Source organism: Pipistrellus hanaki (assembly GCF_964339955.1).
Source record: "Pipistrellus hanaki genome assembly, chromosome: 15".
Lineage (NCBI taxonomy): Eukaryota > Metazoa > Chordata > Mammalia > Chiroptera > Vespertilionidae > Pipistrellus > Pipistrellus hanaki.
The window spans coordinates 42,182,240-42,202,692 of record NC_140517.1 but is presented as its reverse complement, the minus strand read 5'-3'; the positions used below and the strand labels follow the sequence as shown (position 1 = coordinate 42,202,692).

Below are 20,453 nucleotides of genomic sequence, written 5' to 3'. Positions count from 1 at the left end.
ATCAATGTGAGAGAGACACATCGATTGGTTGCCTCTCACACGTGCCCGGATAGGGCTGGGGAGCAAGTCTGCAGCCGAGGTCCGAGCCATGGACTGGAATCAAACCTGGGACCCTTCAGTCTGAGAGCCCACACTCTGTCCACTGAGCAAAAGCAGCCAGGGCTCCAGAACACTGAGAGAGGGAGACTGCACTGAAGGATTTGAACAGTTCACCATGTGAACAGATAACCGCTAACCGAAGAAAGGGACATTATGGGACCACGGGGAAGGGGGAGGCATCAGCAATGGTGGGTCCCTCACCAGGAGGAAGACCCATGGGACCCTACCAGCCAAGATATTTCAGGCCGAGGAAAGCAAATATTCTCGTGATCTAAAAACAAAAGTGATTGTATGGCTATAGAAGAAACCCAAACTCACCTGAACGTCAACTTCCAAATATCCAACTATTCTTTCCTCCTCCTCAGGGTCCTTCTTAAAAACCTGAAAGCAGTGGGAGGGAAGAGGAATCATTTGACACCAGCATTTCTTGGAGCAGACAGTTCAATAAAAAAGGAAATACAGAACCAAAACACTCCTGGAGCGGTGGTTCTCAACCATCCTAATGTCGCGATCTTTTAATACAGCTCCTCATGCTGTGGTGACCCCCAACCGTAAAATTATTTTCGTTGCTACTTCATAACTGTAATTTTGCTACTGTTGTAATTTACATTACTGTAATCGTAATGTAAATACCTGATATGCAGGATGTCTTAGGCGACCCCTGTGAAAGGGTCGTTCGACCCCCAGGTTCAGAACCGCTGCCCCAGGGCCACATCTGCTTTCACCCACATATAACCAAGTTGAATTTAAAGGCAGGCTGGACTCTGTCTGAGGTGACAGCAATTCTCGGGAACTGAGGCCCGGAAGCAGGGAGCTGGCCCCCAAGGAGCAACGAGGGGTGGCTCTTCTAGGAACCCTACCTGGGACCCCCCCCCCACGTCTTCCTAGGAGCCTGTCACAAGGACGCCTCCAGAAGTAAATAAAGTTCTTGGCCCAAGTCTACGTTCAGGCTGGGGCTGAGTACAGGGCTTCTTTTCTTGGGGTCATTTAACTTTCCAGGACCTGAGAGTCTAGAGCGAGCATGTCAAACTCAGGGCCCGGGGGCTGCATGCAGCCCACAATGAATATCTTTGCGGCCCAGCCAATATAACGGTATGTAAGAAAAGTTTGAATAAAAATCTCGTAACTTAATTTTTACAATATCCTGTTATACATAATCCTATATAATGAAGAGGTAACATACAAATTAACTCTCACGCCCTCACAAGATGGCTACCTACGACCAGGCCGGCAGGGGTGTTAGTGAGGGATGACCAAACGACTGAACAGCAGGCTGCGTGGGTGACTAGTGGAGTGACCAGGCTTGGGGCGGGCGGGGGGGGGGGGGGGGCTTAAGAAGTGACCAGGCCAGCGGGAGGGGCAGTTGGGGCTGATTAGGCTGGGGGGGGGGGCAGTAGGGGCAACTAGGCCATGGAGGGGAGGCAGTTGGGAGCAACCAGGCAAACATGCAGAGGCAGTGAGGGGTGATAAGGTCAGCAGGGGGGCAAGAGGGGTTTGAGGGAAGGTGTGAAGTGGGGAGGAGGGGGAGTTGGGGGCAACCAGGCACGCAGGTGAAAGATTAGGAGCCAGTGGTTCAGGATTGTGAGAAGGATGTCCGACTGCTGGGATCGGGCCTAAACCAGGGGGCTCGGGCCTAAACCAGGGGGCTTGGGCGTAAACCAGTAGTCAGACACCCCCTAAGATTGAAAAGGGTGCAGACTGGGCTGAGGGGACCCACCCTACACCTTTCTCACAAATTTCAGGCCTCTAGTTATTAATAACAAATCACAACGTGCACTAATGGCTGATTACTATCATTGTGTTGCATTCATTTCCCTTGCGCCTTATGTGCAGGTGCACCATTTCTCTCCACTAATACCAGCAGCGAATATTTTGGCAGCCGATGGCCACATCGTTAGTCTTATACTGACTTGTTTGGTGTGCGCAACAGGAAATATTTGGCTTCGGAGAACAAGAGAAATAGGTTTATTCGCTTATTAATTTGTGCAGCTATTCAGTGTCTGGTAAGTTCATGATCAAGAAAAAGTTAATTTTCATTAAAATGTTCTATTATTTTATGTTATAGATAACTCATTTACTCCAGCCCTTTGTATTCAGCATGTCTCTAACGAAATAAATCTACATTTATATCAAAATTAAAGCTTTTGATTTTTTTTGTGGCCCATGTAAGCTTACACCTTATTTGGCCCGCGTTAGCCTCTGAGTTTGACATGCTTGTCTCCAGGGCACTTAGCGCGCACAGCCAAAGCGAACCGCGCCCACAAATAAAGCCACGCACCCCACCACCCCGTTACCGGACAAGCCGCGCCCTGAACCGCCGCCGATCGCACCCGGTCCTTCCAGCCGCTGCACGGACACCCGGGCCGGTGCACGAGGGGCCTCCGCACCCAACCGCCGCCGGCGCCTCCCAACCGTCCCTGCCGGTCCCAGTTCCGCTTCCGTTAAGTCTGATGAGCCCCCCACCCTCGGCCGGCGCTGACTACTGTGTGGCACGCGACCAACCGCCGCGCAACGTCCAACGGAACTTGGGGACAACGGAAAAGAACGCAGACACCGAGGCCAGTTTGGGCCCCGAAGCTTCTGGGAGCCCAGCCTGTCCCTAACGCTCTCCACGGCCACCCTCGCCGGGTTCTGACCAGGCCTGTCCCGGGGACTTCTGGGAAATGTAGTCCGCAGCTGGCGAATTCCCGGAAACTGGAAGGCTCCCAGGATGCAGCGCGGCCCAGCTGTCAGAGGCTCTTTTCCGGAGCCCACCCAGAGAGCTAGTCTTTGCCGTAGGGAGCCCACCCGGGCTTGGGCGAGCCTGGCGGCTCTGGTGTCTTCGGTGAGGCTGAGGGTGAATGAAAAGGTCCTCATGCCGAAACCGGTTTGGCTCAGTGGATAGAGGGTCAGCCTGCGGACTGAAAGGTCCCAGGTTCGATTCCGGTCAAGGGCATGTACCTTGGTTGCGGGCACATCCCTAGTAAGGGGTGTGCAGAAGGCAGCTGATCGATGTTTCTAGCTCTCTATCCCTCTCCCTCCTCTCTGTAAAAAAATCAGTAATATATATATATATATATATATATATATATATATATATATATATATGATTTTTTTTTTTAAGAAAGGTTCTCAGCGAAGGCAAAAATGGGAGTGCAGGATGACCCGGGATTTAGCCCTCAGTGAGCGGGACCATCCCTGGTGAAGCCCACGGAAATAACTCTGAGCGGGGCAAGGGCTTACTTGGGTACCAGCGACTGGAGCAGGGTGTGGTATTTGAACGGATGGCTTGCCTTGTTCTGGGTGAATTTGTGGGACCAATTCGTTGTCTGGGACCTTGCATGGAGTTATTTATGCTCATGGTATAGTTTCTGCCATTGTGAATCTTTATTTCCTTAGGTGTAAGGTAGTTTTTGTTAAGTGATTTATGCCCCTGTTGAAAAGCATAAATGTGACCACAGGAATTTATTCAAAGTTCTCCGTTAGACTGACAGAGATGTGAGGAGGTCTGATTCACATTATTGGTACTATTAATATCAGTAACTGGAGATGAGTAATATTTGTAAGATTTTTTTTTGATAGGCATTTCTTTTATGTGCATACCATGGTGATTATGAAAGTGGTAAAGAAAAAATAAAGACAATTAAAGACTTTCAGGGGCTCAACAATTATGCCAACCACTTCAACCGTCTTGGGGGAGATCCAGCTGAAAGACTTTGACCATCTTTCAGTTCCTCTCAGGTTAATAATCTATAATAAAAGCATAATATGCTAATTAGACCAGACGGCCGAACGACCTTCTGGACATCATTCTGACGTCCTTTTGGACAAAGCTGTGGTGGTGGGGGCCAAGGCAGAAGCAGTTAGGGGCAATCAGGCAGGCAGGTGAGTGATTAGGGGCGATCAGGCAGGCAAAGGTGGTTGGGGCAATCAGGCAGGCAGGCAGAGGCAGTTAGGGGTGATCAGGCAGGCAGGCAGGTGAGCAGTTAGGAGCCAATGGTCCGGGATTGTGAGAGGGATGTCAGTCGGACATCCCCCAAGGGGTCCCAGATCGGAGAGGGTGCAGGTTGGGCTGAGGGGACCTGCCCATGCATGGAATTTATATACCTAGTTTGTATATAAAAAACTTAAAAGTATATAATATGATGAGATAAGAAAAAGAAAGGGGGCTTGGGGGGAACCGGTTGATGGGTGATCATGATTAATATATGGATATAAGGAAGATCTATAGGAGAAGTTAATTATTACGCTACAGTTTGAAAGATTGAGAATGAATCCTTGGGCAAAGACAGGGGTGAGGCAATTCCTGGCATTGTGAAGCCCCCTAGAAGGGAAGGAGCCTGGAGACTTTGAGAGGAACTGAAAGAGGGTCAAAGGTTTAGGAGCATGACTGCTGGATGGTCACCTCATCTCTCCTTCATGAAAACTTAGTTCTGATTCCAATGTCTTTCAGCTGGATCTCCCCCAAGAGTTTGCTTGGACGGTTGAAGTGGTTGGCATAATTGTTGAGCCCCTGCAAGTCTTTAATTGTCTTTATTTTTTCTTTACTTGTAAAGAATATTTTGCCGAGTGTAGCAGCCACAGAGGTGTCCTGCCTAACAGCCATCTCCTGATGACAGAATGGCAGTTTTGATCCAGCAGCCCAGGGGCAGGGAAGGTGAATCATGACTGGGCTAAGAAAATAAGATGAATGTTCTAGCTGGTTTGGCTTGGTGGATGGAATGTTGGCCTGCTGACTGAAGGGTCCCAGGTTCAATGCCTGTCAAGGGTGTGTACCTTGATTGCCAGCTAAATCTCGATAATGGGATCCCAGGGCTTGAGTGGCTCAGTGGCTGAGTGTCTACCTATGAACCAGGAGATCATGGTTCAATTCCTGGTCAGGGCACATGCATGGATTTCAGGCTTGACCCCCAGTAGGGGGCATGCAAGAGGTATCTGATAAAGATGATTCTATTCCATCATTAATGTTTCTATCTCTTTCTCTCCTTTCCTCTTTGAAATCAATAAAAACAAACAAACAAACAAACAAACATCAGTGGAAAAATATCCTCAGGTGAGGATTAAAAAAAAAGAAAAGAAAATTAGATGAGTGCTTATAAGTACCAGATTCATGAACATATGACTCATATTAATTAAAAAAAAATATCATCCTGCATGTGGTAGTATTCTCTAGGATTATGCCAATGAGAATAGATGAAGCATCCTCAAAATTAAAAAACTTGCTCATGGTCTCCCAGCTATTAAAATAGTGAGACAAGGACCTGACCTTAGATGGTTTGTTTCAGTGTCTTGGGACTATTCTATTAAGTCTGTAGAGAGCCCTGGCTGGGTAGCTCAGTTGGTTAGAGTAACATCCAGATGCACCAAGGTTTCAGATTCAATCCCCTGTCAGGACATATACAAGAAGCAACCAATAAATGCATAAATAAGTGGAACAAAAAATTGAAGTTTCTCTCTCTCAAATCAATAAATAAATAAAAGTCTGGATCTTCTCCAGAGGACATACAAATGGCCAATAGACATATGAAAAGATGCTCAACATCTGTGTGTGTGTGTGTGTGTGTGTGTGTGTCTTGAGCATATGACTGACTAGTCAGGGCATATGTCTGTCTCTGGAATTACATTGACAGCAGTAGGTAAGTGAGTATCTAGACATAACAAGTCTAGAGTATGTCTTTGTAACTGTATGTAACAACGATTACATGCATCTGAACATGTGTGTGACTCCACAGATCTGGAGTGAATGGTCTGTGTGTTATACACGTTGAGTACATGTTGACATCTGTCTGAGAATCATAGCAGAGATATGTCTCCTTGTTATCTGCCATTATGTTGTGTGTGTACTAGTATCTGTGCTTATGACAGGGTCTTAGTGTATGCTTATGACAATCTGAGGGCTGGAGAGACTATGACTAACATCTGATGTACAAATGTGACAAGATGATTGACAGTTCATCCTTTAGTGTGAGTATGGATAGTGTGGTTTTGTGGTATATAACTATGACCCAAGACTGAAAGGTCATAGATGTATTATATCCATGTGATGGAATATCATATGGCTAATTAAAAATGGATATGACATAATGTCAAGCGGTATTCAAAGGTATGGATTAAATCCTAGCCAGTTTGGTTCAGTGGATAGAGCGTTGGTCTGTGGACTGAAGGATCCCTGGTTTGATGCCTGGGTTATGGGCTCAATCCCCAGTAGGGGGCGTGCAGGAGGCAGCCAATCAATGATTCTCTCTCATTGATGTCTCTCTCTCTCTCTCTCTCTCTCTCTCTCTCCCTCTCCCTTCCTATCTGAAATCAATAAAAATATATTTTTCAAAAATAAAAATGATATGGATTGATAATATTCCAAAAATTTTAAATTATATACCATCTATTAAGGATTTTGTTAGGCATTTTGCAAGGATTATATATTCAAAATGACATTTTAGTTGGATAGTCAATGATGAAGGAGTAGGTAGAGCCACATTTATTTTTTTACTTTTAAAAATATTTTTGTTGAATCTGAAAGAGAGAGGAAGGAGAGGGAGAGAAAGAGAAAAAAACATCCATGTGAGAGTGAAACATTGATTGGCTGCCTCCTGCACCCCTGCCTCCCCAGACCCCCGCCACACACACACAATAGGGAATGAACCCAAAACCCAGACATGTGCTTAAATGGGGAATCAAACCAGCATCATTCAGTGCAGAGGGATGTCCAACCAACAGAGCCACACCAACCAGGGCTACAGCCACATTTATTAAGTATCCTGTGTACCACACATTGTTCTGTGTGCATACATTCCTCACTCCATCTGTAGAATCCACCTACCAGAATTGGGTTATTCATAGGAAATCTTATGGTGAAATGTCCTATTGTATTAAAAAGATATACTTAAGTGAACTTAAAAACCTGCAGGTGTTATTTGCCTCAATCAAATTATTTTCTTCTTTTTTTCAAATGATTTTCTTTATATGATCTTTTTGCTCATGCTTTACTTGATGACTGGAAGAAAACTCTTTTCCCATTATAATTTTTAGATTTGTTAATAGCTTTATATTTCTGATAGAATTAATGCCAAACTGTTTGTGATACAATAATATATATATTTGTATGTCTCTCTCTCTCTCTCTCTCTCTCTCTCTATATATATATATATATATATCTCAAAATCAATAAACATATCCTTGGGTGAGGATTAAAAATTAAATAAATGTAATGGGAGATATACAGGGCCTACTGTAAATGCTATAAACATTGAAACTTTGAAAAATCAATGGCATATATAAATGGAGAACTATAACATATTGTTAGCCTGTCCATTCTCTCAAAATGTACCTATTGATTCAACAAAACACCAATAAAAATGCAAGCAGACTTTTTAAAGTAGAAGTTGACAAGTTGATTTAAAAACTTATATGGCAAGGACCTAGAACAGCCATGATGATCTTGAAGGGAAAGGAAGAGGACTATTCCGCTCTGTTTCAAGGCTTACTCAAAAGCTCCAGTAATTAAGTCAGGGTGGTAAAGACCTAAGGGTAAACGCATAAGTCAATGAAATAAACCACATAACAATGAATGTGCCCAGGTGCCTATCAGAACTGTCCATGTCCTGTAAGTTCCCTGCATGGCCCGCTGATAACACTCTAGTTGCGGGGTTGTGAGGAGGCCCAGAGTAGCGGTGATGGAGTGAGGGGCACTGGACCACCTGCCTAAAAGTTTTATTTTTTTTTAAATATATTTTATTGATTTTTTTTACAGAGAGGAAGAGAGAGGGATAGAGAGCTAGAAACATCAATGAGAGAGAAACATCGATCAGCTGCCTCCTGCACACCCCCTACTGGGGATGTGCCCACAACCAAGGTACATGCCCTTGATGGGAATCGAACCTGGGACCTTTCAAGTCTGCAGGCTGACACTCTATCCACCGAGCCAAACCTGTTAGGGAAGAATTTTAGAATCTCTAAGAAGACCAGCCTGGGTGGAGTGAATGCGAGCAGGGACGTGGGGGAGAGACAAGAGTAGAGTTGCCAGATTGAGCAAATAAAAACATGTTACTTAATACAAACTTGAATTGCAGGTAAACAACAAATAATCTTTTACAATATACCGTGAAATATTTGAGACATATTTATAGTAAGAACTACCTATTGTATTTTGTATTTAAATTAGCATCTTACGTTTGACCTGGCAACCCTAGGTGTATGGGCAGAGAGGGAATGGACCTGGGAAAGAAGGGTTAGGACGTGGGGGACAGAGAAAGAAAGGCTAAGGGAAAGTGTGGTGAACTGAAAGGGCAGCTTGGAAAGACTTGGAAATTGGGGGAAGCGAAGAGAAAAATGATAGATCCTCCTTTCTCCCAACTGAGAATGACGTAAACTCCACCTACAGTCCAAACATTTCTGAGCACTTAACCAGGCACCTTATATGGACTGTACATTGAATCACCAGTCAGCACCTGCCAAATACCCTAAGCCCCCCCCCCCCATTCCTAAGTCCCTAATTATGTGCCTTACCTGAAACCACCAATCAGCGCGTCCCGAGTGCCCTAAGTTCCGTCCCTTTCCTTTTCTCCCCTCAAAAGGCGCCTTCACCCTTCACATGTGCTCTTTCTCCTTGGAAGGCAGCCCGGCAGGGTCTTCTCCTCCAGTAAAGCCGTGTCCTGGTCTCCTGGTCTCCGGCCTCTGTCTTGTCTTTCATCTGGTGCCCAAACCCGGGACATGTCTCATCTTCCAAAAGAGATGGAAGAAAGCGGGTGGGTGTGGAAGAGAGGGTGGGAAAAAGAGTTCTAGGAGGAAAAGGGAAGCAGGGGGGAGAAAGATCTGCCATGGGTGGAGGTAGGGGGGATCCGTGAGAGAACTCTAGGATGCAAACGTGAGAGAGATGGGAGGGTTGCGAAGGGGCAGGCAACGGAAATCCTTGGGAAAGACAGAAGTGTGGAATGCAGCAGGAACTCGGCGTATTCAAAAGGTTGTGGGTTGTGGGTCAAGACACACTCCTGCGTGTTCTTCCCGGCATGTAGCTGAGATCCCAGCGTCCCTCAGCCCCAGGGGCAGAGGATACACCCCTGTGGCCAGGACACGGCCAAGGCTCCTGAAGTTCCGCCGCCTCTGCTCCTACAATGATCGCACATGAGCCCTGCACTCCCCATCCGGACCATCCTGGAGACCGCAGTCTCTAGGTCTCAGAAACCCCGGATGGTCCAAAAGGGCGGGGCTCCCGGAGGGCAGCAGCTCCTGCCTCCCTCACACCCAGAGGTGCAAAGGAGGAGGAGGGGTTCGCGAAGGACACGAGGAGTGCGGTGTCTCACAGATGAGTGAACTGGCCCACATTCGGTGACCTTCCGAAATCACCCGCCTTCTTGACTTGCCAACTCTTACCCCAGTCATCCCTTTAGATCAGTGGTTCTCAACCTTCCTAATGCCGCGACCCTTTAATACAGTTCCTCATGTTGTGGTGACCCCCAACCATAAAATTATTATTATTATTTTTAAATCCTTACCACTGATTTTTTAAAAATATTTTATTGATATCTTAAAGAGAGGAAGGGAGAGAGATAGAAAGCTAGAAACGTCGATGAGAGAGAAACATCGACCAGCTGCCTCTTGCACACCCCCCACCGGGGATGTGCCCGAAACCAAGGTACATGCCCTTGACCGGAATCGAACCCGGGACCCTTCGGTCCCCAAGCCGACGCTCTATCCACTGAGCTAAACCGGTTTCGGCCATAAAATTATTTTTATTGCTACTTCATAACTGTAGTTTTGCCACTGTTATGAATCGTAACGTAAATATCTGTGTTTTCCGATGGTCTCAGGCGACCCTGGTAGCGGTTCTCAACCTGTGGGTTGTAAATCACAGTTATGAAGTAGCAACAAAAATAACTTTATGGTTGGGGGGTCACCACAACATGAGGAGCTGCATTAAAGGGCCGCGGCATTAGGAAGGTTGAGAACCACTGCTTTAGGTGGTCCTAAAATCCAATCCTAACTCCCAAGTACTGCTGCTCCTGGCTGTGGGTCTCTTCCGAGAAGCCTCAGTCTTCCTCTTCGTCATGAGCCAATCCTCCCCCACATCTGCCCCATCTGTGTGTCGCCTTCCACAGTCACCACGCACAGTTGTTGGTGTTGGGCGCTGCACGAGAGCACTATCCCTAAGCAGGTGCCAGTCACACCGCAGGCATTTCTATTATTTTGGAAGCAATGAAAACTTTTGTGTCCTTTGTTCCTCTTGTGACTGCAGGGATTTCTGGTTTATTGCAACAGTGTTCCAGCAGATGGCAGTAAAGTGCCTCCTTTCAACAGGGTTGGTAGCCACCATTCCTCTTCCACCGGCCAAGGAGAAATCAGCGTGAACATGAGAACACATTGTTGATCTCATATCATCTAATATAGCCGGCTCAGGTGGTTGGAGCGTTGTTCTTTATACCGAAAGGTTTCGGGTTCGATTCTGGTCAGGGCACATCCCCAGGTTGCCTGGATGGAAGGAAACCAACCAATGTTCTCTCTCACCTCTCTCTTTCTCTCTCTCTCTCTCTCTCTCTCTCTCTCTCTCTCTCTCTCTCTTTCTCTCTCTCTCTCTCCATTCCCCTCTCTCTAAAATCAATAAGCATATCCTCAGGTAGGGATTAAAAATAATAATAATTAATAAATAAATAAAATAGTTGATACTTCTAAATAAGGAACTGCTCTTCCACCTGATACACAGAGCATCTTTTTTATCCCTTTCTTTCTTTCTTTCTTTCTTTCTTTTTCTTTTCTTTTTTTTTTTTTTTAATAACTAATGGTATCTATGCACTGCCCGCATTCAATGTTTCCTATTGCAGTTCATATTTTCTGCTAGTTATTTACTGGAACAGACCAGAACTAGTGAGTTCTAAACTTAAATTCACATGTCCTCTCACTTGGCACAGATCGCGTGTAATAATTAATATACTGTTACCATTAGTAATTCACAGAGAACAGAGGTGGGTGGAAATTAGAGAGCATTACACAATAGCCGGTTAATTATGTTTTTATAGTAGTTGTTTATTATTGCTTTAAAATTTTCCAGCAGTATAAAAATTAACTATTGCCTGGCTGGTGTGGCTCAGTTGATTGTCATCCCATTTGCCAGGAGGTCCCCGGTTCCATTCCTGGTCAGGCTACATGCCAGGGTTATGGGTTCTCAATCCCCAAGAGGGGGTGTGCAGGAGGCAGCCTGTTGATGTCTCACTCTCATCAATGTTTCTCTCTTCCCCTGTCTCTAAAATCAATAAAAACAGTTTTTTAATGTTTAAAAAAATTAACACTCATTAAAATGTTATGACTTACCTACATATTATTTTAAGTTGTTAAAATTATAAAATAAGACATCAAGACTATTTTTACATTTACCAAGAAGGATAGATAATGGAAAACTGCCCTAGCTGGTTTGGCTCAATGGATAGAGCGTCAGTCTGCGGACTGAAAGATCCCAGGTTCGATTCCAGTCAAGGGCACATGCCTGGGTTGCAGGCTTGAGCCACACTAGGGTGGCCACATAAAATAAAAACCACAACTCATGCCCAGCCGGTTTGGCTCAGGGAATAGAGCATCAGCCTGCGGACTGAAGGGTCCCAGGTTCGATTTCAATCAAGGGCTTGTACCCTGGTTGCGGGCACATCCCCAGTAGGGAATGTGCAGGAGGCAGCTGGTCGATGTTTCTCTCTCATCGATGTTTCTGGCTCTCTATCCCTCTCCCTTCCTCTCTGTAAAAAAATCAATAAAATATATTTTAAAAACACACACACCACAACTCATTACCATATTGCATGTTTGGTTAATGAATGGACTTATTTCACAGAAGGTAAGGAATACTAAGTGTTTCCCAATTATTTGGGCACAAAGCCTGTTTGTAGTTAACAGCTCAGTTAACAAGTATTGCTAGGTGGATTGATTTCCAGGTTGCACCTGTTCCTATATATAAACTCTGGGGATTTGTCCAGTAGATGATATATTAGAGACAGATGATGTACACATTTAGAAAACTGATTACACAAACTAAACTGGGGGGGAGGAGGATCATTTGAGAGGTGAGGTATTCATAAAAATAGAAGCTTCTGGAATACGACAGAAGATCCTTGAGAAAATTCTAAGGCATTCAAGCAGTCCCGTTTGGACACTCAATCACCAGGCAGTTGAGGACATCCAGACCTTTGCCAATAGGTTGGTTCTGGGGAAGAGACTCCAGGCAAAACCTCCTCACTTGCCTCCTTCCCTCTTCCTGGAGGAGCAAAGCCCTGGTCTGCACGTTCGTTAAACGGGGGAACGAGTAATGCAGCCAACGTTTCTTTCCGTGCCCCTGAAGGTTCCATGTCGTCCACGCACTCTGCAGCTACTCTGCAGCTCCTAATAAACGTTGGAATATATAGAAAATCCTTCTGTCAAAAATAAAGTTGAAGCTGTTCAATATGCGAAGAGAAAGTTAGCTAAGAATTCAGTTGAGGTTATGAAACTGTTCATGGCATTCATAAAGATTTGCATCTTAGAACGTAAGCCAAATATACACTTCGAAAATAATCTACTTCTTAAATTTTTTTTCATTTAAAAAAATATATATTTTATTGATTTTTTTTTTTTTACAGAGAGGAAGGGGAGAGGGATAGAGAGTTAGAAACATCAATGTTTGAGCGAGAAACATCCATCAGCTGCCTCCTGCACACCCCCCACTGGGCATGTGCCCGCAACCAAGGTACATGCCCTTGACCAGAATCGAACCCGGGACCCTTCAGTCTGCAGGCCGACGCTCTATCCACTGAGCCAAACCGGTTTTGGCTTAAATTTTTTTTTTTTTCATTTTATTGAAAGAGAGAGAGGGGGTGGGAGAGAGAGATTTGTTGTTCCACTTATTTGTGCATTCATTGGTTGATTCTTGTATGTGCCCTGACCAGGATCAAACCCAAAACCTTGGTGTATGGGACAACACTAACTGAGCTGCCAGGCCAAGGCAAAAATCATCTACTTTTCATGATGTTTTAAGTGAAAGTAATATTTTGAGCAAAATAATGCAGGAACCCAATTCAGTGCCCTAATGAGGGCAAAGGGGACAGAATAACAAGATGAGTCCAAGTGGAAGTATGCTGTTTCCGTATGTTTGTGTGTGCTGGAAAGTACCTTCAGTAACAAGTCCTTAAAATAGCACCTTGATGGCTGTGACAAAACATCCTCACTTTTCCCAATCTCTTAATTAATTCCTAAAGCTTAATTACTAAAAAGTGTCTACAAAAAAAAATAATAATCTAGGTTCCTAGGGAGCTGGGAGTTCCTGTTGTATGGCCCTCTGTCGATGCCAGGACCCTGCCACACCTTAGACTAGATTAGTGGTTGGCAAACTGCGGCTCTCGAGCCACATGCGGCTCTTTGGCCCCTTGAGTGTGGTTCTTTCACAAAATACCACGTGTGGGTGCCCTGTACAGTGCGATGGAAACTTCATGGCTCCTGCGCAGAAGTCGGTTTTCGGCTCTCAAAAGAAATTTCAGTCGAGCCGAAACCGGTTTGGCTCAGTGGATAGAGCGTCAGCCTTCGGACTGAAAGGTCCCAGGTTAGATTCCCGTCAAGGGCATGTACCTTGGTTGCGGGCACATCCCCAGTAGGGGGTGTGCAGGAGGCAGCTGATCGATGATTCTCTCTCATCGGTGTTTCTAACTCTCTATCCCTCTCTCTTCCTCTCTGTAAAAAATCAATAAAATATATTTTAAAAAATTAAAAAAAAAAAAAAAAGAAATTTCAGTCGTTGTACTGTTGATATTTGGCTGTGGACTAATGACTTTGCCGACCACTGGGCTAGAACACTGGGTCTCCACTTGATTACCTGCAATGAGGAGCTTTCTACCTGACATCTCACAGCCTCTGAAAATACCTGGAAGTTACCAGATTGAAGATCACACATGCCCAGACACACACATGGTCGGTCACCCACACACACACACACACACACACACACACACACATGCACGCTCACACTTGCACACACACACTCAAACTCACACAAGAATGAGCTGCTCAGCAGACCCTTCAGCCTCAACCTGTGGATCAGGGAGCCATTGTGAACACCATCTTCCACTAAGAACCCCACCCCCTTCCTGGGCCAGCCTCCACTCCCTGGCCCTTGGCTCCACCTGCACCTGTGAGCCTGGGGCGGGGACAGGAGAAACAGGAATAATAATTTGGATGCAAAGCAGTTTGGGGGAAGTGGTGCCTACTGGGAGGGGAGGGGATTTGGCAAGATGAGAGGGAGTCCAGAGCCCTGGCGAGTGTCCTGTAGTTCCTGGGGATCCGCGGTCAAAGAAAACTTACCCCAACAAAGTTAAACAGGCCTGGAGACTTCATTCAGACCGGGGCAATCGGGGAGAGAGGCTGAGCCCAAAGCCAGGAAACAAAAGGGGAAGGGTTTCCAGTCCTGATGGGCTCAGGGCAGGAAAGTTGCTGGAGGATGAGCAGAGGGAGCTCGGTCCAGGGGCTGTGTCCAGCGCCTCATCATTCCTGAGTCAGGTGTTTGTCCCTGTCATTAGGCCTCTGTGTGTGCTAATTGTCACTTGTTCCCGTGCAGCTCCTGCCCTCCCACGGAGCTGGGAGACAGGGGTGCTATCTTCCTGGGTGAGGACATTCCAAGGGGTGGCTCCTAGGTCCCTGAGAAAGGCATCCTGGGTGCAAAACCGGCCAGAGGCTGGGAGAAGATCTACCTACATTTCAAAGGGACAGACAGAGCATTTGCAATGACGAGTTTTCTGAAGTAAACGCTCTAGGAAAAGGAAGGCCGGGGCCTGTACTTACAGTCAGGAAGAAACCTGTGTGAAATGTAGTCAAGCTCAGGGGACCAGGAAGGCTGTCCTGGCCAGCGCCATTATGTCAGCTCTGTCCCATCCATTGTGGGCCTGTGACCTTAGGTCTCTGAACGCACCCGGTGCCCACCCTGCACAGAGTGGGTGTGATGCCTGCAGGCTCCTCCAAGCGGGGAGGGCTGACAGGGGGTCTGGGCCCCAGCTCCGACTGCCCGCAGGGACACCACCTGCATGTCCCCATCGGCCCTATGTGTGATGTCCACACAGGTCTGTCTGTGTCCTTGGGGGACAGTGTGTCCCTCTGGCTGGCTGCCTGTGTCTCTATCTCATCCAGTTTTTAAAACTCATTCATTTAATGATCTAATAAACACTTACTAAATGCCTTCTGTGGGTATGTCCTGTTCGTTGGGGTGTCACCCCTCTTTTACCTTCACATCTGTCCACGTTGTCTTTCTACATGCCATGCGTGACTCTGAGTCTCTCCCTCTCCCCCTTCCCCTCCCCCTTCCTCCTTCCCCTCTCCTTCCCATCCCCTTCCCGTCCCTCTCCCTTTCCCTCTCTCTCTCCCTCTTTCCTCTCCCACTCTACTCGCTCTCCTCTTTCTCTCTTCCCTCTCCCTCCTTCTCCCCCTCTATTGACACATCCCCAAGAGCCCAGGCCCCGGGACAGGAGTGCCCGGGCTTCCTCGTGGCCCCACCATGACTGTCTAGGATGAGGCCAGCCCTGGAGAGGGAGGGCGGGGGTGGAGGAATCCTGCCAGGCCGGGGAGCTGGGATGCCTGGAGCTAGGTGGGGAGAACTAGCCGGGCAGAAATCAGAGCAGGAGGAGCTGTCCACGGTGTCTGCGCTGAGCTCCACGGCTGGCAATGGGAGTCCCCAGAGCCATCCTGCTCTACCTCTTTGGGTCTGTTCTCTGCCTGACAGGTAGCCAGACTTCTGAGTCCACTGACAAGAAGGGCCTGGTGGGGGCTTGGACTCTTGGGTCTGAGGGAGGAGGGGCTGGGGGCCTGGACCCCTGGGTTTGAGGGAGGAAGGGCTGGGGGCCTGGACCCCTGGGTCTGAGGGAGGAGGGGCTGGGGGCCTGGTCTCTGGGTCTGAGGGAGGAGGGGCTGGGGGCCTGGACTTTTGGTTCTTGGCTATGGAGAGGCCTGGAGACTGTGTCCCCTTTATTTATGTCCCCCTATTAGTCATTTTCTCCATCTGTCTTCCTGCCTTTCTCATCTCCTTGCCCATGAGCCCACCCTAGGGCACTCCGGGAGCCGCGGGGGCTCCTTACAAAGCTGTCAGGGAACTTGGTCTCATCCTCAGGCACCCCCTCCCCCGGTGTGGGTAAGAACAGGGCCACAGTCCTTACATGACAGGTGCTGAGAGGTGGGATGGAGCTGTGTCTGCACAGCTGGTGGGGTGTGTTCCTCCAGGGGAGACAGGCAGCGTGTGTGTCTGTGTGTCCGTGTGTCCCCGTGTCCGGGGGTCTCTGAGCTGGTGTGTGTGTTCCTCCGCGTCAGGTTCTGATGCCTGGGCGTTTGAACAAAGGCTTTGACAGTGTTTATCTCTCCCTTCACTTGTTCATGTATAATCTGTACGTCCGTGTCTCTCTTTGTATTGATGCACCTCTGAGACCGGCAGGCCTGCATTTTTCTCTGTGCATATGTGTGCACGTCACTCTGTGTACCTCTGTCTCATGACTCCGTGTGTCTCGTATCGATGGCTTCAACGTGTACGTTTTCGTGGGTCTTTTTCACGGACCTCCCACTACGGAACTGTGGTCTCTCTGCATGTGCGTCTGGTATGGCTTCCTGGGTGTCTGTGTGGGGTTACTGGTCCCACAGCCACATGTTTTTCTGTGTGTGAGTAGGATTTTGCATGTATGAGGTGCTGTGCCATGGCCTGGGGGGTTTCTATGGGGGCCTGGCGGGATTGTTTTGCGGGTGAATGGATGCCTTCAGGATACTCTGTCGGGCTGTGAGGTTTGCAGGAGCCTGCCAGTTTTGTTCCTTTGCATTTATGTCCGTGTTTAGGGGTTCTGTGTGCGCATCCTGGGGCTGGCTGTGGAGGTGGAGTTTAAGATCACACATCGGCTGCCTGGCTGGAGCATCTGTTTTCCATCGGCGGCCTTTCAGTGCAGCTGAACGTCACGAGTGTAGCTGGGAGAGGGACAGGCAGAGCAGGAGTGAATCATCTCCTCCAGTTGAAGTCTCAGAGAGGCTCCTGGGAGAGTCCAGACCGGGATCAGCCTGGGGGGCGGGGGCCAGGGGACTGGACTGGCAGGTGCCGTCTCAGGCCTTGAGTCTGGCTCAGGTAGAACAGCCATGACCAGTGGTGACAGCAGACCCTGTCACCTCAGAGAACAGCCAGAGGGGTGGCTGTCATGTGCAGGGTGGAGTCCCCAGTGCCTGGGACCGGGCATCCCTGGCTGCTCCTCTCACCCACCCTGCTCCTCTCCTCAGGGTCCCAAGCCCTGCAATGCTACAGCTTTCAACATATCTACTTCGGGCCCTTTGACCTCAGTAACATGAAACTCGCCAGCGTCTCCTGTCCCGATGGATGCTCGGAGGCCGTCTTGTCGCTGGACACTGGTGAGGGGTTAAGGAAGTGGGGGAGAGAGGAAAAAAAAGAAAAGAAGGGCGTGCAGAAGAGAAAGAGGTGGGGGGACAAAGACCAGGGTGAGAGCTCAGGGAGGGAGGGGAGGAGCGGAAGGGCTGGAGGAATAGAAGGACGTGGGCAGGAGAAGGAAGGAGTGGGAGGTGGAGGAAAGGAAGGAGAAGGAAGGCGCGGATGAGGGTGCGGGGAGGAGGAGGAAGGGAGGGAGACCTGAGCCACGGAGGAAAGGATTGATGAGGACAGGAGAGGGGAGGGGTGAGAGGAGGAGGCGGCCGGGGAAGTGGAGTTAGAACGGGAGAGAGGGGGGATGGAAGGCAGGAGGGAGAAGGAAGGGAGAGAGAGGAGCGGATGGGGAGACTGGAGACTGGAAAGGGACAGGGGGAGAGCGGAGGGCGAGGAAGAGGAGGGCGAGGAGGAAGGCGGGGAAGAAGCGCGCACCGGCCCGCCCCTCCCGCCGCAGGGTACCGCGCCTCGGTGACCCTGGTGCAGAAGGGCTGCTGGACCGGCCCGCCCAGGGGCCAGATGCAGTCCAACGAGGACGCGCTGCCGCCCGACTACTCGGTGATTCGCGGCTGCACGACCGACTGGTGCAACGCCGTCTACATGACCCACGACACCGTCCCCAACCTGAGCCCAGGTGCGCGGGGGCGGGGACGGGGGCGGGGGTGGGGTCCCGGGGCGCCTCCCCGCTTTCGGCCTCCCCAGCCTCCGCAGCTGGCGGGGCGGGCGCCCTGGGGCGGTGCGCGGTCCGCACGCCCGCGGGGGGACCACCGGCTAAGGGGGTGTCCGCGCTCTCTCCCAGCGCCCAACCCGCCCACGCTCAGCGGCACCGAGTGTTACGCCTGCGTGGGGACCCGCCCGGAGGACTGCGCCCCGAGGAAGTCCCGGCGGGTCCAGTGCCACCAGGACCAAAGCGTCTGCTTCCAGGGCAACGGCGAAATGAGCGTTGGTGAGAGGCTGGGCGCGGGGCCGGCTGGCGGCAGGGCAGGCCGGAGGGTGGAGGCGCCGGCAGCACAGCCGGACGGGGAGGCCGGGCCCTAAGGAAGAGCTGTGGTCCCCTCGGAGGGAGAAGGCATGGTCCTGGCCTAAGGAGGGGGGCGTGGCCCGGTCTGAGGAGGGGCGTGGCCCTGGTCTGAGAAGGGAGGCATGGCCCGGTCTGCAGGGGGCGTGGCCCGGTCTGAGGAGGGAGGCGTGGCCCGGTCTGCAGAGGGGGCGTGGCCCGGTCTGAGAAGGGAGGCGTGGCCGGGTCGGAGGAAGGAGGCGTGGCCATGGTCTAAGGCGGGGGCGTGGCCCGCTCTGAGGAGGGAGACTGGGAATGAGTTTGTGGACCCACTTGTGGCCCTGACTGACTTCCTTCAGTTCTGACCCCTCCTCACTGCCATCTCCCCGCCGCCCCCCACGCCTCCCCAGACAATTTCACGGTCCCTGTGTACATCAGAACCTGCCACCGGCCCTCCTGCACCATCATGGGCACCACCAGCCCCTGGACAGACATCGACCTCCAGGGCTTCTGCTGTGAGGGGCCGCTGTGCAACGGGGGCTCCGTGACCCAGCCCTTCACCATCGCCTCGGCCACCGCGCCGCCCCTGGCCCCGCACTTCCTGGCCCTGCTCCTCGCAGTTCCTCTGCTGCTGGGCACGCTGGGGGGACCCCTCTGCCTCTCCCCATAGGCAGCCCCTCCGGCCTCTTCGTGAGCAGGATGCTGGGGGCCGGGCACGCCCTCTCCCTCCCCCCCCCCCATTGCTTCAGCCCCTGTACTGTGGGAAATAAAAATATAGCTTCCTTCCTGTCTCTCCCTCGCACTTCCCTGTGCTGCCCCACCCTCACCTGCTCAGCAGGCCCAGGGTGGGGAGACACAGCCACATCCTGCACAGCATGAAGAGCAAACCTGACAATAGATATTATGTGCTGAGCAGGCCCAGCACCCCATGACCCCATCCCTGTGCTCCCAGCCTAGGGCCGCTCCAGCAGGCAGCCACGATGATGTCTTTATTATCATCAGGAGAGGCTCCAGAGGCAGTTATAAAAGTTCAGAGCCCAGCTCCGGACCAGGCCGAATGGGTTCGAGTCCCAGCTCTACCTTTTAGGCGGTGGGGAACTTGGGCTCGTTACTTAACCTCCTGCACCTGCGTTTCCTCACCTGTAAGGCAGAAGTGACAATAAAACCTACGATGCCCTGATCCGTTTGGCTCAGTGGATAGAGCGTCGGCCTGCAGACTGAAGGGTCCCAGGTTCGATTCCGGTCAAGGGCATGTACCTTGGTTGTGGGCACATCCCCAGTGGGGGGTGTGCAGGAGGCAGCTGGTCGATGTTTCTCTCCCATTGGTGTTTCTAGCTCTCTATCCCTCTCCCTTTCTCTCTGTAAAAAAATCAATAAAGTATATTTTTAAAAAAATAATAAGCCGGGACCGGTTTGGCTCAATGGATAGAGCGTCGGCTTGGGGACTGAGGGGACCCGGGTTCGATTCTGGTCAAGGGCATGTGCCTTGGTTGCGGGCATATCCCCGGTGGGGGTTGTGCAAGAGGCAGCTGATCGATGACTCTCTCTCATCGATGTTTCTGGCTCTCTATCTTTCTTCCTTCCTCTCTGTACAAAATCAATAAAATATTTATAAATAAATAAATAAATAAATAAATAAAATAATAAAACCTACGATGATGACAGAACCTGCTCCCCCGTGGTTGTGGTCGGGATTTAACGAGCTGAGCGTGGAGCGCCTGGGACACAGCTGTCAGCCAGCACAGGTGGGCTCTGGTCACAAACCCTGTGTGACCGGTGAGCAGACGAGGTGGGAGCACTTGCTCAGCTCGTGTAGCTCGTGCACGGTCAGGAGCGTGACTCCCAGCCTCGTGAACCACCAGGCAGCCCCACCGCCCGAGCACATGGGTGTTCCTTCATTTGGCAGAGACACACGTGAGGCAAAGCTGAATTAGGCCTCCCTCCAGACCAGGGCCACGCCTCCCTCCTCAGATCGGGCCACGCCCC

The 20,453-nt window shown here is 49.9% G+C and overlaps 2 protein-coding genes across 4 annotated transcripts in view; one reads left to right on the top strand and one right to left on the bottom strand.

The window, feature by feature from the left end:
* The window catches only part of LOC311609933 (uncharacterized protein), a 45,351-nt gene extending 42,604 nt beyond the window's left edge, over nucleotides 1-2,747 (bottom strand). Inside the window, exons 1-2 of one of the 2 annotated variants that reach the window (XM_084860708.1) lie at nucleotides 2,394-2,747; nucleotides 418-480 (exon numbers count right to left, since the gene is read on the bottom strand). The gene's annotated coding sequence lies outside the window, so the exon portion shown is untranslated. Of the gene's footprint in view, nucleotides 1-417; nucleotides 481-2,377 lie in introns of both variants that reach the window. The other variant, XM_084860709.1, reaches the window with a different exon arrangement.
* Nucleotides 2,748-15,680: 12,933 nt separating this feature from the next.
* LYPD5 (LY6/PLAUR domain containing 5) lies at nucleotides 15,681-19,855 on the top strand. Of its 2 annotated transcripts, XM_084860818.1 has the most exons (5): nucleotides 15,681-15,790; nucleotides 17,314-17,442; nucleotides 17,928-18,104; nucleotides 18,270-18,416; nucleotides 18,878-19,855. In XM_084860818.1, exons 1-5 carry the CDS (start codon nucleotides 15,733-15,735, stop codon nucleotides 19,135-19,137), a joined length of 771 nt encoding a protein of 256 aa, XP_084716944.1. In that variant the 5' UTR covers nucleotides 15,681-15,732; the 3' UTR covers nucleotides 19,138-19,855. The 2 variants fall into 2 exon arrangements, with proteins under 2 accessions (XP_084716944.1, XP_084716943.1); XM_084860817.1 differs by lacking the exon at nucleotides 15,681-15,790 and having other exon boundaries at nucleotides 17,100-17,442.
* Nucleotides 19,856-20,453: the final 598 nt, after the last annotated feature.

Excerpts from the sequence above, each read along its gene's own strand:
- LYPD5 (XM_084860817.1), top strand. The coding sequence starts at position 17,235 with ATGTGCAGGGTGGAGTCCCCAGTGCCTGGGACCGGGCATCCCTGGCTG. Across the intron at positions 17,443-17,927 it reads CGTCTTGTCGCTGGACACTG|GGTACCGCGCCTCGGTGACC; the intron begins GTGAGGGGTTAA and ends CTCCCGCCGCAG. Across the intron at positions 18,105-18,269 it reads CGTCCCCAACCTGAGCCCAG|CGCCCAACCCGCCCACGCTC; the intron begins GTGCGCGGGGGC and ends GCTCTCTCCCAG.